Source organism: Talpa occidentalis, unplaced genomic scaffold (genome assembly GCF_014898055.3).
Source record: "Talpa occidentalis isolate TD23 unplaced genomic scaffold, MPIMG_talOcc4v2.1 talOcc4.17, whole genome shotgun sequence".
NCBI classification, from domain to species: domain Eukaryota; kingdom Metazoa; phylum Chordata; class Mammalia; order Eulipotyphla; family Talpidae; genus Talpa; species Talpa occidentalis.
In genome coordinates, this window is record NW_023601754.1 from 38,562,950 (window position 1) to 38,578,242 (window position 15,293).

At 57.9% G+C, this 15,293-nt stretch overlaps 1 protein-coding gene across 4 annotated transcripts; it reads left to right on the forward strand.

The window, feature by feature from the left end:
• The first annotated feature begins 853 nt into the window (after nucleotides 1-853).
• On the forward strand, nucleotides 854-15,080 carry LSR (lipolysis stimulated lipoprotein receptor). Of its 4 annotated transcripts, none has more exons than XM_037517913.1 (10): nucleotides 854-977; nucleotides 2,144-2,488; nucleotides 8,382-8,501; nucleotides 10,383-10,439; nucleotides 10,936-11,082; nucleotides 13,380-13,538; nucleotides 13,658-13,717; nucleotides 13,812-13,943; nucleotides 14,194-14,837; nucleotides 14,946-15,080. In XM_037517913.1, exons 1-10 carry the CDS (start codon nucleotides 869-871, stop codon nucleotides 14,979-14,981), a joined length of 1,809 nt encoding a protein of 602 aa, XP_037373810.1. In that variant the 5' UTR covers nucleotides 854-868; the 3' UTR covers nucleotides 14,982-15,080. The 4 variants fall into 4 exon arrangements, with proteins under 4 accessions (XP_037373810.1, XP_037373811.1, XP_037373808.1 ...); XM_037517911.1 differs by having other exon boundaries at nucleotides 869-977; nucleotides 13,815-13,943; XM_037517914.1 differs by lacking the exon at nucleotides 10,383-10,439 and having other exon boundaries at nucleotides 860-977.
• The last annotated feature ends 213 nt before the right edge of the window (nucleotides 15,081-15,293 follow it).

Here is a 15,293-nt window from a genome sequence, read left to right on the forward strand (position 1 = left end):
GGAATGGGAAGGCCGAGGAAACTTGGGAAGGAGAATCCCAACTTTTCCAGGGCCTGACCCTGCTCGGGCGTCCCCAGGGGGGCAGAGCCTCCCTTCCAGGGCCTTCGCTCGGGTCGTCAGGTCATCTGCGCTGAAGGCACCAGAGGCCCGCGGGCACCACGGCCCACCGGGACCGCGGCAACCCCAGCCTAGTGGAAAGGTCAGGCGCCACCAACGAACCTCTCCAGCGCCAGGCGCGCTCAGCCTCGCCCCTCCCCGCAGGGTGTACCCAGGCCGGTCCATCGACCGCGGGGTGAGGGGTGTGGGCAGGGAGGGAACAGGTGCGCGGCGGGGCCCGCCCCCCTCACCAGGTGACTCATCCCAGTCGCGTCTAGTTCTTGTGAGTCACGCTCGGGCCGGCGAGGGCCGAGCAGGAGCGGGCGGGACGGGATCCCGGGTCTGCTGCGCCCTCCCCGCGGCGGTCACTTGGTTCCAACCCTCGGGGCCGGGGCGCACCTGGGTCTGCCCACTTCCGGGGAGGGCGCAGGAGGAGCCCGGCCCCGCCGCCCACCCCGGGCCGGGCCCCGGGTTCTCACCCAGTGCACCTGGGCAGATCCATTCCCCAGAGCGCGCGGGGGTAGGGGTGCCTGGCGGAGCCGCAGTGGGCCACGCAAGTTTCTTCGCCCAAGCTGGACGCGTGCACCTCATCAGCGTTATTTCTCCTCATTGAAACCCTAAAGCAGGGCAGGGTGGGCTGGGAATAGGGTCAAGGAAAGGGAGCGGGAAGGGGAGGAGCATGCACCCCTCCCGGGCTTGGTGCGCGCCGCGCCCCCTGCTCTCCCGGCACCTGGGAGGGGACGCGCGAGCCGAGGGCGCCCAGTCGGCCTCGATGGCGCCGGTGGCCCGCGGGCTCCATCGGGGGCCAGGCGCCTGCCCGGCCACCCCTGCTCGCGGCGCGGTCGTCGTGCTGTGGCTGTTTCTCGGCACCTTGTGCACAGGTACGGCTCGCGGGGCCGGGCGCACGGGAGCGGCGGGAGGGCACCAAAGAAGGGGATGGAGGGAGCGCGACGCCGCCGGATTGGCGGGAGAGCTGGGGGTCGGGGAGCTCGGAGACAACAGTCTCGGGATCCCAGGGTCTCGGGAGACCCCCCCGGTGCCAGAGTTGGGGATATTCCCCACCCGCGTCTGGGAGCGCGCCCCCGCCCGCCCTGGAGACGGCAGGAAGTGAAACTCCCGGGACCGCGAATCTTGGAGCCTCCGGAGAGCGAGACTCTTTGTGCCGCAGGGGTGAGGGACGACCGATCCTCGGGGAAGGCTGGGATGGGGGTAGGGGGTGCCCCCGAGATCTCTAAGGCTCGGGGTAACGGGAGAAGGCGCCGGAGAGATGGATCGGACGCTTCCTGCAGGAAGAGCTCCCGGAACGGCGCGCGGGCCTGGGTGGGTGCGGGATTGGGGGCTTCCCACCCGCACCCCAGAACCAACCTCGGCCGCTTCTGGTGGGCTCGGAAGTATCTGTGCTGAGGGTCTGGTGGGATGGACTTAGGAACTTGCAACCGTCTTGTAATGGCCAACTTGCACCCGGATCGAACGTCTGTTGGGTTGGGGGTGGGGTGGACTTTAAATTTCCGCCGCCGGCATTTTTGGTGTGTTTGTTGGAGATGACTCTGCTGGGTAGGATGAGGTGGGGGCGCTAATGGAGATATTGTGGGGGTTAGTTACTCCGTGCTAAGTCAGTTCAGTTAAACGCCAAGATATTCACCCCAAGTTCACTTGGAACTCTTGGTGGTGGTTCTTGCGGCTTGGAGTATGGGGGCATTGTGGTGGCCATGTGCAGGCGGCGGAGAGAACCCCTATCCCTGAGAGAATGGCACAGGGAAAGGAGGGCAGTCAGCTTCAGAGGCCACCCTTTGGGAAGAGGGACCCAAAGGGTGTTCCAGAGGAGCCGGCAGTGTGACCTTGCACCTGCCACTTCAGCCCCATGGGTCTATAAAATAGCAGATTATCCGGGCTACCTCGCCCATCCTGGGGATTAAGGAACAATGTGTGCCAGGAGCTCTGTAAACCCAGACACTTGTGCCCTGCCAGTGACAGGTGATGTTGCTCCTTTCTGTCCAAGCCCTACCCTGAGCTTACGTGGTCCCTGCGACTGTGCTTTTGCCCACAGCCCCTGCCAGCGCTGTCCAGGTGACCGTGTCAGACCCCTACCACGTGGTGATCCTATTCCAGCCTGTCACCCTGCCCTGCACCTACCAACTGACCACGACCCCCACGCCGCCCATCGTGATCTGGAAGTACAAGTCTTTCTGCCGGGACCGCATCGCTGATGCCTTCTCCCCAGCCAGCGCGGAGAACCAGCTCAATGCCCAGCTGGCGGCTGGTAACCCGGGCTACAACCCCTACGTGGAGTGCCAGGACGGCTCACGCACCGTCAGGGTGGTGGCCACCAAGCAGGGCAATGCTGTGACCCTGGGAGAGTACTATCAGGGCCGGAGGATCACCATCACAGGAAGTATGTTGGGTGGTGCAGGGCTCCAGGGGTGGACTGGCCTGGGTGGTGGTGCTGGCTTCCGTGGGCTGCCCTGGAGACCCCCCTGCCTGGAAGTTTGTCTGCAAGAGTCTGAAAGGAGGGCTCCATCCTTCTTTCTATCATTCCTTTTTTTTTTTTTTTTAAAGATTTATTTATACAAGAACTGGGGTGCAGGCCAGATGTGCGGGAGGGTGAGAGGATTCACCAGAGACACAGTGGGGAGCAGAACAGGCAGACTGACTGAAATACACTGCTGAGGGGAGCAGCGGGCGAGACAGGAGAGGTCTGCTGCTCCATGTGGGTAGCTCCCTGGCCGGGGATTGAACTCGTGCTGCAATGGCTGCGGATAGCTTCGTAGGTTGCATCTTAATCCCCTGCGCCACTGGGAGGCCCTACCATTCCTTTAGTTAACAAAGATTCATGGTGCAGCTAACACTCCAGCCCCTGTCTGAAGCCCTAGAAATACGCAGCAAATGAAGAGCGTCAGCTTCCTTCCTTCACGGAACTCATATTCCACTGAGGGAGACACCCTGTGAGCTTTTGAAGACAATGGAGAGAGAGGCAGGGGTTCTATAATGATACTAATAATGATAGCAATAATTAGTAACATTTATAGAAGTAACAACTTATCAAAAGCCTCCTGTGTGCCAGGCTTTAATCCAAGTTTACATGTATTAACTCATGCAGGCCACATAGTAATTATGTGAGTAGATTCCATTATTGTTATTTTACAGAGGCTGTATTCAAGTAGGCACTTGACTCAGGCCCAGAAAGGTCAAGTGACTTGCACAGGGTCACACAGCTGGTAATAGAACTGGGTCTCTGAATCAGCCACTTTGGATCTAGCCTCTCAGTGCCGGGCTAGACCCCTTTGCTTGTGCTGCGTAGTAAGCAAAACACTCAGGAGGAGGTGACAGTGGGAGATTTAACGGGGAAAGCCCATGACTTGCCAGGTGCTTTCGCATGGTCTCCCATTGGATCCTCACAACTGCATTTTACTCTCCTAACAGCAAGGCACAGAGAGGTGGAGGAGCACAGAGATGCATAGCTAGGAAAGAGCCGGGGCTGGGATTTGAGCCCAGGCTCCTAGAACCTGCTGTGAGCTCTGGTTTGGGAGCTGCCTGGGCAGAGTCTAATTTAAAGATATAGACAGAGCCCTCGTCCTTTACCTGATACTGCCTGCCCATGGGAAGTGCCTGTTGGGACTAGGTAAGGGGCGGTGGGGAAGGCATTCATTCATTCTACCCAGTACCCAGTATTTATTTGTTTATTTTTAAAGATTTATTTATTTATTTATTTACACAAGCACTGGGTATAGTCAGAAGCGCGGGAGGGTAAGAGAATTCACCAGAGCCAGAGCTGGGAGCAGAACAGGCGGACTGACGAAGTACACGGCTGAGGGGGGCAGTGGGTGTGACAGGAGAGGTCTGCCGTGCCATGTGGGACCCTCGCTGGCGGCTGGGGATCGAACTGGCGCAGCAGAGGCTGCGGGCAGCCCAGCGCTCAACCGCTGCACCACTGGGGAGGCCCTATTTAGTTATTTTTAAGATTTATTTTATTATTTATGCATACAAGAGCTGGGGTGTAGGCCAAAGGTGTTGGGGGGTGAGAGGATTCACCAGAGACAGAGTGGGGAGCAGAACAAGCAGAATGACTGAAATATACTGCTGAGGGGAGCAGCCGGTGAGTCAGAAGAGATCTGCTGCGCCATGTGGGTCAGCTCCCTGGCTGGGGATTGAACTCACTGCAGTGGCTGCAGACAGCTTCATAGTGCTGAGACTTTACCCCTTGTGCTACCAGGGAGGCCCCTCTACCCGGTATTTACTCAGCAGCTACTGAGTGCCAGTGGGTGTGGGGTGACAGTGGTGACCAGGACAACTGAGGTCCCTGGCCTCAAGGAGATGACATTCTAGTGGGGAGAGATAGGCAGTAAACAAGCGGATAACTATAAGATAAAGAGCGAGGGAATTTCAGAGAATGAGTCAGTGCTGCAAAGAAGACAGGCCCAGTTGGAGTGCTCACATCTTAAGACCTCTATGAGTGTGATTTGGGGAGAAACCAGGATTGGGGCTCCTAGAACCTAAAGTCAGAGAGGAAGATGATGGATGACAGTGGGTGAGGGTGAAGGGTCACCCACTGAATGGATTTATCCTTTCACTGTCTTGAACAGGGCTTAGAGCTTTAATGTTGTGTGTGGGGGCAGAGGGGGGAAGGGAAGTTCCCTCTGTAGACCCCCAAGACATCAGACGATGGGGCATCTCCATGCCCCCTCTCTGTCTGCACCTCAGACAGAAGGCAGCCTTCCAGGGACCCAGCCTGTCAGTCCTGTTCCGGGAGGGACCAGATCTACTTGCCCTAAATTTCCACGGGCAGCTTGGCCTGAAGCATTCTGCTGTTCTGGAAGTCGGAGGACTTCTTGGGGGCTCAGCCTGTACAGGCCTGCTCCCCAGGGAACCCCTCCAGCCTGGACGTGGCATGCCCACCCAGTGGCCCTTTTGGGATGGCCCAGGGACTGGAATTGTGTCTGCTCTGCTGAGTCCAGAGCTCCAGCATGACCCTCAGCTCTCATGTGGCAGATGCTTCAGGCTCCAGAGGCCTCAAGGGCCTGAGTCTTTCAAGCTGGGCCCCTATTTGACAGAGGCCATGGTTTGTAAACCTCCATTGTGTGCATGTCCTCTCAGGAAGCCCAGTCGCCATGGGAGTTTCCTCTGTTTCAGCTTTGAGGATGGAGAAAGGTGGGACCTCCCACAGGGGTCCTTATCCTCACCAGCTGCCGGGTTTGAAAAGTGAGAGCAGTCCCGGGCAAGCCAGTTGTTCAGCACAGTGACCCTCAGCGGGGGGTGCCGCGCCCCCCTCCCACTCTCCCCAGTTGTGGGGGCCACCTGGGCAGGAGTGGTGTTTCTGCCCCCTCAGGCCACTGGGTGCCCATGTGCCCCCCACAGGAGCAGAGTGCCCCTGGGACCCCTGAAAGCATGAGGCCCACCCCTGCTGTGTGCAGATAAGGAAGCAGAGGCCCCATGATGTGGAGGAGGTGCAGTCTGTCCCCCACTGGAACCCCAGCACCTGGAACAAGTGAAGCAGCGCAGGGCACCAAAGTGGGACCAGTGGCAGAGCGGGAACAGGGCGCGCCCCGCAGGAAGGGGGTGGGCCTGGGCCTCAGAAGTGATCAAAGAAGCCGGAAAGTCCTATTTTTCATGGGCTTAGAAAACATCATGCAGGCCAAACAAAACGCACAGAGGCCCCATCCAGCCACGGGAGCCCAGATTTCAGCTCTTGGCTGTGAACCTGGACCGTGGTAGGTGGTTCCGTCCGTTCCTCAGTGATGGCCTGGAACCTGCTGTGAGCTCTGGAGAGACTTGAGCAGGCTCTAAAGTTACAGACAGAAAAATGAGGGCCTGAGAGAGTCTTAAGGAGAATCTAGAGGGTGTAGGAGAAGGCTGGGTATATTTTGATGAGGATTCAGTGAACAGATATATGCAAAGGGACCCAGCACGGAGGAAGGGCTTGACCATTGGGGGCCAAGTGCACAACCGTGTCCGCCGCTCCTGCTCCGAAGGTCACCTTCCCCAGAGTCCTTCCCTGGCCACTTAAACTTGGACAACCCCACCTCCACAAGGACGCCTTATCACCATCTGACACGCCATATATTTGAATTTTGTATTTGTCTCTTTCGCAGTTGGACTCAGCCCTGTGAGGCCAGGGATTTGTATCTGCTCTCAAAGTGGTGGTCCTCAGATGTGTTCAGGGCACATTATACTCCTTTCATGCCCTTGATTACGAAGGTCCTCAAAGGACTTTTGTTTTTAATAGCTAGCAAGATGGGAGAAGTTCAAAAAATAGGACGAAAACAACAGACATCATCTTAAGTTACCATAAGTAACCTAATTTTTACCAAAAAGTAACCATGGTGTTCGAGATAGAACACTTGAATGTAAAGCGTGGCATCACTTTTTATATTTTTTTAATTAAAAGATTTATTTATTTATGCATACAAGAACTGTAGTACAGGCCAGAGGTGTGGGGGAGGTGAAAGGATTCACCAGAGACAGAGTGGGGAACAGAACAGGCAGATCGACTGAAATACACTGCTGAGGGGAGCAGCGGGCGAGTCAGAAGAGGTCTGCTGCACCATGTGGGTAGCTCCCTGGGTGGGGATTGAACTTGTGTTGCAGTGGCTGCTGATAGCTTCATAGGTTGTGTCTTAACCTCTTGTGCCAACAGGGAGGCCCCCGCTTTGTATTTTTGCAAGCCTCCCTGAAGTCTGGCTGAACAAAGCAGCTGGGTTTTCAAAGCTACTTTTGTTCAGTGATAGCACTGTGTCACGCAGCTTGGGGGCCGCCACAGGGCACTCATGAACGGTTAAGGGAAAAAGGCAAGTAGCATTTTAGTAGTATTATGAAAACAGCTTTGACATCAGGGATCTCCTGGAAAGATCTCCAGGTAGTCCAAGGTTACAGATCACACTGAGAACTCTTGCTCTCCAGCTGCCCCAGCTTCTACCGGGATGGCAAGCTGCCTCCAATAATTGCTTGTTGAATATGGAAGGGCTCACTCGAGTGCCTGCTTGAATGTCCCCACATCCCCAGGAGGCTGGGACAGACGGCGGAAGCCAAGGGAGGTCAGCCTGAGCAGGGAAAGGGTATGTTTCCAGGTCCTGGCGAAGCCCTGGGTCAGGCCTGGGGACTCAGCAGGTTCTGGCCAAGACAGGCCGGGTTCTGCTTGCACAGAGCCCATGGGGGTCGGCCATCAGCCTCTAGCTGGCTGGTAGACATTAGCACCTGAGCAGGTGAACCAGCACCGCAAGGGGCCAAGAGTACTGTGCCAGGCAGAGTGCGAGCCAAGGCGGGTGGGGACCTGGCGGGCATGTCTGGCTGGGGAAGGCAAAGGGTGGGATGAAACCTGCACCCAATGCCAAATGCCTTGTGGGCCTCGTCAGGCGTTTGGAATGGAGTGAGTTCTTCCCTCCAAAGAAGGTTCTTTGATTCCTTCAGTGTGCCAGGGGTCTAGACTGAAGATGCCAGTGTTGCCAGGTGCTGCAGACTGGGCACACAGTCAGTTCCCGCCCTGAGCTGTCACACAGAAGGGGTGTGGGTACCTGGGCAAGGTGGTCGGCAGGTCAGTGGGGTGCTGTACCCCCTCATCTCTGACCTGTTCCTCTCTCTTGTTCCGCTGGGCCTCTGGCAGGGTTACCAGTGGGTCCCACCCTGTCCGAGTTGATTAAGGGATTTAACTAATGAGGGCCCCAGGAGTAGAGAGGAGACCGGATGTGCTGAAAGACTTTCATTACTGACATAATTAACAGGCTCCTCGCCCGAGGCTGCTTCAGAAGGGAGCGTCCCCAAGCCCTGGGCCTGACCTGGAATGTGGGGGCTGCGGCTGGTGGATGGGCTAACTCTTTCTCTCACACCTACTCTTTCTCATGCCTGGGTGGCTCCTGATTCCTGGAATCTGACCTATTTATCTCTGAACCTGGCCCTGTGCCCCCGTCTGAGGCGGCTCCTTGGTGCTGCCTATTGAGGGGGGGGGGAAGTGGGGGAGTGTTAGCTTTTTGCTTGGCCAGATGGAAGAGGATGGTTGTGAGTCTGAAGCACTGGCTGAGGGGTCAGGCCATCCCAGCCTGCAGATTCCTTTGGGCTTTAAGTAATCCCATTTCCAAACAGGAAAGAGAACAGCACCCACCTCACAGACCTCTTGAAATCCCCGGTTGGAGTTTAGAACCAAGCCTAAAAGCCCACATGGTACAAATGATCTAATTTCTGTTTGATCCTCTGCAGCCTGCGCCCCTCTGTGGGAGCAGCCCTGCCTGCTGGGGTCACACCTTCTCCCCCAGATGCCCCCTCCCCCAGATGCACTCATACTTCTCTTTCCGACACAGATGCTGACCTGACCTTTGACCAGACAGCTTGGGGGGACAGTGGTGTGTACTACTGCTCCGTGGTCTCGGCCCAGGACCTGCAGGGGAACAATGAGGCCTACGCGGAGCTCATCGTCCTGGGTGAGTGGCTGGGCTGAGCACTTGGGACCTTCTAGCGCCTGCCCTCGGCCTCCAGCTCGCTCTCTGGTCTGTCGCCTGCTTTGCTTTCGCCTCACGGCACCGCCAGTCACTTGGGTTTATCTGTGCCCCACGCCCCAGGCGGGAACCCCTCTCCGGAAACATTTCAAATAAGCCAGAGTCAAGCTAAGAGTGGGGTGAGCTGGAGCCTCTCTTCTTCCCTGCCTGGTTGTTTTCAAACACAGAATGGCCAGGGCTGATGGGCAGTGAGTGAGGAGGGTGTTTGTGTGCATGATCAAGAGGAGACTGAACCCCCTTCTGCTACATCTCACCCAGAGTCCCTTGCCAAGGCACAGGGACTCCTCTGCGCTGTAAAGATGGTGCTGCATGGGCGCTTCCTTGAACAAGCCCTGGGGCCGGGTGGGGTGTCCAGCAGGCCCCGGTGGAATGGGTGGGAAGCTGCCCTTGGCCATTAGCCAGATGCTCTGCTCACCAGCACACATGGTTCCGCGCTGCGCGTGCCGTACATCCATTGCTATCATCACATGCATGATGCAAGGAAACACATGTGTGAGGGAAGATCTGTGACAGGCCAGCAGCAGGGGTGCTCAGACCCCGGGTGCAGTCCGGGCTTGTGCACATGGGCGCGTGCACACGGGCGCAGCACCTCTGCGGCCATGTGGTCTGCATCGGCAGGATCAGGTCATGCTTATCTGCTTAACAATTACAGAGGATCTCAGGGTTTTTGTGGGTTCTGTTCAGAGTTGCTGAACGTATTAGAAATTGACACTGGAAGCCGTTCAGGCACGAGTTCACCAGCACACATGCAGGATGTCCTCACACTTCCCAGGGCCTCAGGAAGCTCCATTCATACCCAGTGAGAAAGGAAAGTGAAAAAGGCAAATAGTGGCATCATGTTTGCATGAAAGTAGGGTGGGCCTCGTGGACAGGATCACACTTAGAGCACCTGTGGCTTAGATGCAAACCCCACTTTGGGGATGGGTGAAGGGCTCAGAGCCCCTGAGGGAAGTCACAAGCTGGACTTATAAGAAGCCACCTCCAGGAAACCTTGGGGTCACAGAGCTAGCACCACACTGACTTCTAGGAGGTAGAAACACTTTTGCCTTCGTGGGCCTCTTCATATTAAAAAGAAGAACATATTTTAGGATTGCACTGGTGTGAAGACAGTTCACTATTAGACATTTAGTAGTATATTTTTTCTTTGGGTTTATTTAAAAAAATTTATTTATGCATACAAGAACTGGGGTGTAAGCTAGAGGTGGGGGTGGGGGGGAGAGGATTCACCAGAGACAGAGTGGGGAACAGAACAGGCAGACTGACTGAAATCCACTGCTGAGGGGAGCAGCGGGCGAGACAGGAGAGGTCTGCTGCGCCATGTGGGTTGCTCCCTGGTCGGCTGATGCCAGGGATCGAACTGGTGCTGTAGGGGCTGGCAGTAGCTTGATAGCACTTTTTAAGCCCTGTGCCACCAGGGAGGCCCTTTCTTTAGGTTTTAAAAAAAATTACATGAGCCTAAGAGAGCTGTCTGTCCCCATCACCTGGGCCAGGAGCCTTCAGGATCTGTCTGGAGGAGATGGAATGCCCAAGCTGAGGTCAAAATCCAGAATCTCATGGGATCCTTTAGAGCAGCAGAGTGCCTGTGGTGTGAGAGAGTGAGTGAATTATGGGATGGAACCTTCTGGAAAGCAGCACCCCCCTGGGGAAGGAGGTGGAGCGCAAGAACCACAGGCTAGTACCTCCTGACATCAGCCCTTCCTGCTTCCGACACACCTTCACCCTGAGCAGCCTGGCCCTGGCCTTCAGAGCAGGGGGCCCCGGGGCTGGCCCTGGCCAGCATAATCTGTCTCTCTTTTGTCCCTCCAGGCAGGACCTCGGGGGTGGCTGAGCTCTTACCTGGTTTTCAGGCGGGGCCTTTGGAAGGTACGGGGGTGGAGTCCCCCATACATCACTTACTGCTTCTAAGTATTCCCTCCTGCCCTAAAGACCGCGTGCTGTGGCCCCCACTAACCCCGGCTGATGCCCACTCTGTGGCGTGTAGTGACCTAGGCGGTTGGGTGGGCCTGGGGTGTAGGCAGGGGGCCCCTGTGACTGGTGCCTGCAGTGCTCTTCTGGGGGTGGGGATCTGGGCAGCTGGTTCTGTCCCTTCTGAGGCTTAGCCTGTCTTGCTCTGATCAGGTCACCCCTCATTTCTTACCTTGTCCAATGAGTTCCCTAACTTTGGGATGGCCTGGGCTACACAGAGGCAGGTGTCCCTCTGCTGTGCTGTGCCCAGCCTCTGGCATGAGAATCCAGCAAGGGCTACAGCTTCCCCCTGAGTTTGTAAACAGCTTTGCAACCCCACCCCCACCCCAAATCCCCTGCCAGTGTCCCCGCTCTCTCCCAGGCCTTCTGCTCACAGCCTGTTCTCTCTCCGCAGACTGGCTGTTCGTGGTCATGGTCAGCCTGGGTGTCCTCCTTGTCTTCCTCCTCCTGGGCATCTGTTGGTGCCAGTGCTGCCCCCACACCTGCTGCTGCTACGTCAGGTGTCCCTGCTGTCCTGACAAGTGCTGCTGCCCAGAGGCCCGTAAGTGCCCCTTTCTGACTGTCCCCATTTAGCCACGCCTGGTCCCGGGGTGGTGGTGGGGGCAGCCGTGTAGCTGCCCCCCAGGATGGGGCCGCTGGCTGGTCAGAGGCTGTGAGGTGAGCCACTTGGGAGGAAGTGAGCCAGGGAAGACTTGCTCGTTCAGGTGATCACTTACATCCTTCAGCCTCCGTTGATTTTCAACTTGCATTTATTTGGAGTTTTTTCTTTTGAAAATATAATCCACCCAGTTGGTTAAAAAAAACATCAAATGGGACAGAACACTACTCCCTGGAAAGTCCAGCTTCCTTTAAATAAAACGACAAAATATTCAGTGAAAAAGGTAAGAAACCTATCATTTAAGCACAGGTTCGAAGCCCACACCCCACACACACGCCATAGGGTACGTCAGGGCGGTAATGTCAGGACAGTCGGGAATGGAAAGGGGCCAGCACCCAAGGAACAAAACGAGCAGGGAAAGAGAAAGTGAAAGGAGGTCTTCCTCCTCCCGCTGTCCCCTTTCTGTCCTCAGGGGGACAATAGTGCGAGGGGGATCCCCTGGTCTCCTGCATATGTTTGCTTTCCTGGCACCTCTGCAGGGTCCATGCTGCCAAACAGTGAAATCACGGGTTGGGGATTTGAGCAGCTGGTTCTGCCCCTTCTCTGACACTCATTTCATGGGCTGGCAGAAGTTCGAAGCTGGCTTGACCCCTTATCTGCTTGAAAGCCCAGAGAGAGTCCCCTTAGCCTCAGTTTCCTCTTCTCTAAAACAGACTGAGGCAGACTGTAGAGAGACTGTAGAGAGGCAGACTGTAGACAGTTTGGGGGTCCTGTGAACTGGGGTGTACAGCAGCTCCATGCAGGGCTCAGCCCATGTGACAAGCTTGCTGCCTGCTCGCTGCTAGAGTCTGCTGTTGGCGTCGGTGGTGACCGCCACCCGCGCCATGTGACCTCAGATAGCCTCGGCTCCCTCTTCTAGACTCTTCCTTCTCTGCAAGGCCCTGCCCTCCTGGGGCGTCATGAGCATTAGGGGAAGATGGGCGTGTGCGTGCCCAGTACGAGGTCACCCGTGCTGACTAATTTTATGGTCACTGAAGTCAGTCAGTGGGTTTCTCAAAGTATTGCTCCACTGCAGAACTTCCACTGCTCTCTGGAGACTTCCGCTACCGCCTGTCCCACTCGCCATTTTTAGTTGGTGGCATCTGCTCAGACACTGGAGTTCGTGCCTTTCACAGGTGGGGAGGGAAGCCCCAGGGCTGCAAGCAAGTTGCAGTTACCCCACTAAATGAGGCTGGAGCCAGGCATGCAGTGCCCCTCCCAAGGCCACATTGCCTCCATCCCGAGACCCTGTTTTCCACAAACAGAGGCCCCAAAACTCCCTGCTGGGTGTCCTGGTGCAGCAGCTCCCAGGGGAGTCACGAAACACCTGATCCCCTGAGCTAGAGGGGTTTCTCCCGGAGTGCTAAGCACCGAGCCTTCTGTTCATTATGCTGAAGCAGCAGAAGGGAGCTCTCTGAACCCCGCTGTTTCCCCGGGCCAGCCAATCCCAGGGAAGACTCAACTTGCCCTGGTCCTGGACTTGACAGCTCAAGGGTAAATCCTCCTGCTGCCCTCATCCCCAGGCCAGAGGCTGGGCTGTGGCAGCTGCCCTTGAAGCCAAGTCCCAGGGCCTGGGACAGGACGGGAGGGGCGCCCAAGTTGGAAACACTAGAGGAGACTTGGCTATTGGGCTCCTGCCTCAGACTGATTCCCATGGCGTCCAGGTCTGGAAAACTCCATGGGAAGGACTCAGCGGGCATGAGAGGGGAGTGGGGCATGGGCTCCCTCCTCCCCTGTGATTGCTTCTGCAGTAGGGGCTCAACTGCTAAAGGCAACAGATTTCAGCCGGGGTTCGGCACAGGGCCTTAATCTAACGGCCCACCTCCCCCCTGTTGCTCTGTAAGAGTGCAGGCGCAGAATGGCCAGAGAGAGTGCGAGTCTGTGTAAACCCTTATCCAATGTTGGGAAACCATCATTCAGTCTTAGTGGACCTATTGGCCTGCCATATCAGGGCCATGGGCTGCCGGTGGGTACCCCCGTCTTAAAGCCTCTGTGAGGAACTGCACAGGTATGGACTCCATGAAGCTCATGTCCCCTGGCCTCAGGGGCCCTATAGAAACTAACAGAGTGTCCAGGGAGTGCGACGGCTGGGGTTGGGATGCCCCAGGACAGATCCCTCAAGATCGTCTATGGGGAGGTGCCAGGCAGCAGACTCTGGGGCGCCTCCTCATGCTCTGTGTGTGTGTGTGTGTGCCCCCCAGTGTATATGGCCGGCAAAGCAGTCACAGAAGGCGGAAGCATCTACAATCCCAACGTTTATGGCTTCGTGTCTCCTTCCAAGACCCCACCCCCACCATCCCTGATTCCCATGGACCCATTCAAAAGCAGGTACCCTGGAGACTTCGACAGGAATAGCTCAGGTGAGGCCTGGGGGAGCAGCTGGAACTAGGGTAGGCTGGACATCAGGGGGGCCTGGGGCTGGGAATGTGGGGCTTTGCTGCAGGTGGGCAGCCACTCACAGCCCATCCATCTCCCCCAGTGGGCGGCCACAGCTCCCAGGTGCCTCTGATTCGTGATACGGACAGCAGCGTGAACTCTGGTGAGAAGTGAGATGTTAGGGGCTGTGCATGCCTCTAGGGGAGGCTGGGCCAGCCTGTCCTCCCAAACGGATGACCTCCATCTCCTGTCCCTAGAAGTCCGCAGCGGCTACAGGATCCAGGCCAGCCAGCAGGACGACTCCATGCGGGTCCTGTACTACATGGAGAAGGAGCTGGCCAACTTTGACCCGTCTCGGCACGGCCCCCCCAATGGACGCGTAGAGCGGGGTGAGCAGCAGGCTAAGACCTGGGAGAGGCGGGGAGAAGGAAGCATGTGTCCTGAGAGCCACCCCAGGGATGCTTGCTACCCCAGCCAAGGCCACAGTGAGAGATGTGGCGGCCCTGCATGTCATCACTTCACAGTCAGAAGCCTGGGGTTCCCTAGCAAGTCCACTGAAAGGGGTGACTCTGCTGAACCCCGGGGCCCCTGGCATTAAGTCCTGACCCCCAGCAATGACCCTCCCCCCCTTCTCTACAGCCATGAGTGAAGTCACCTCCCTCCATGAGGACGACTGGAGATCCGGGCCTTCCAGGGGCCCTGCCCTCCCCCCAATCCGGGATGAGGATTGGGGTCGCCACTCTCCCCGGAGTCCCGGGAGGTGGGACCAGGAGCCCCTCAGGGAGCGGCCGGGGAGCGGCAGGGCAGCGGGGCGGCCCCGGGCGCGCTCCGTGGATGCCCTGGATGACTTCTCCTCGGGGCCGGGCTCCTCGGCATCAGGGAGGTCTCCGCCGAGCAGCGGGAGGCGAGGACGGGCCTACGCGCCTCCCCGAAGCCGCAGCCGCGACGACCTCTACGACCAAGACGAGGCCAGGGACGCGCGCGGCAGGGAGGCCCACTACGCCCGCTACGACGACTTCAGGCCCCGGGACCGCCCCCACGCCGACCCGAGGGCCCACCACCCCCGCGCCCGCGACCCCCGCGACGACGGCTACAGGCCCAGGGAACCCCAGTATGACGGGCGGCTCGTGGACGAGGCCCTGAGGAAAAAGGGGCCGCCCGAGAGGAGGAGACCACACCGGGAGGAGGAGGACCCGGAGGAGGAGGAGGCCTACTACCCGCCCGCGCCGCCTCCCTACTCGGAGACCGACTCCCAGGCCTCCCGGGAGCGCAGGCTCAAGAAGGTGAGTGGACAGCGCCCCCCCCTCCCCCCCCCCCCCCGACAGCCCCCCATGCTCCCCTTCCCGCCCCCCCACACCCCCCGCTGACCCCCCTGTCTTTCTCCCTTGCAGAACTTGGCCCTGAGTCGAGAAAGTCTAGTCGTGTGATGTCACGTTTTGTATGTAGCTTTTGTACTTTTCTTTTTTTAATTTGAAGGGACGCTGAGCACCTCCCCCCCCTACGTCTAATAAAATTGATAATCACAAGGCCTGAGTCTGCCAGAAGCGTTTGTTTTGCCGCACTCGCTCGGGAGCCCGGACGGCTGGGTCGTGGGGGGGAGACTTGGGGGGGGAGCGGGGTGTCTTTGCAGGGACGGCGCGGCGCGCCCACTTCTCTCCCAGGACGGGACGCGCGTCCCGGGCCGGGAGGGAAGGACCCGCCGCCCGCTCCCCCGCGGCCCGAGGACGTGCCCCACGCCG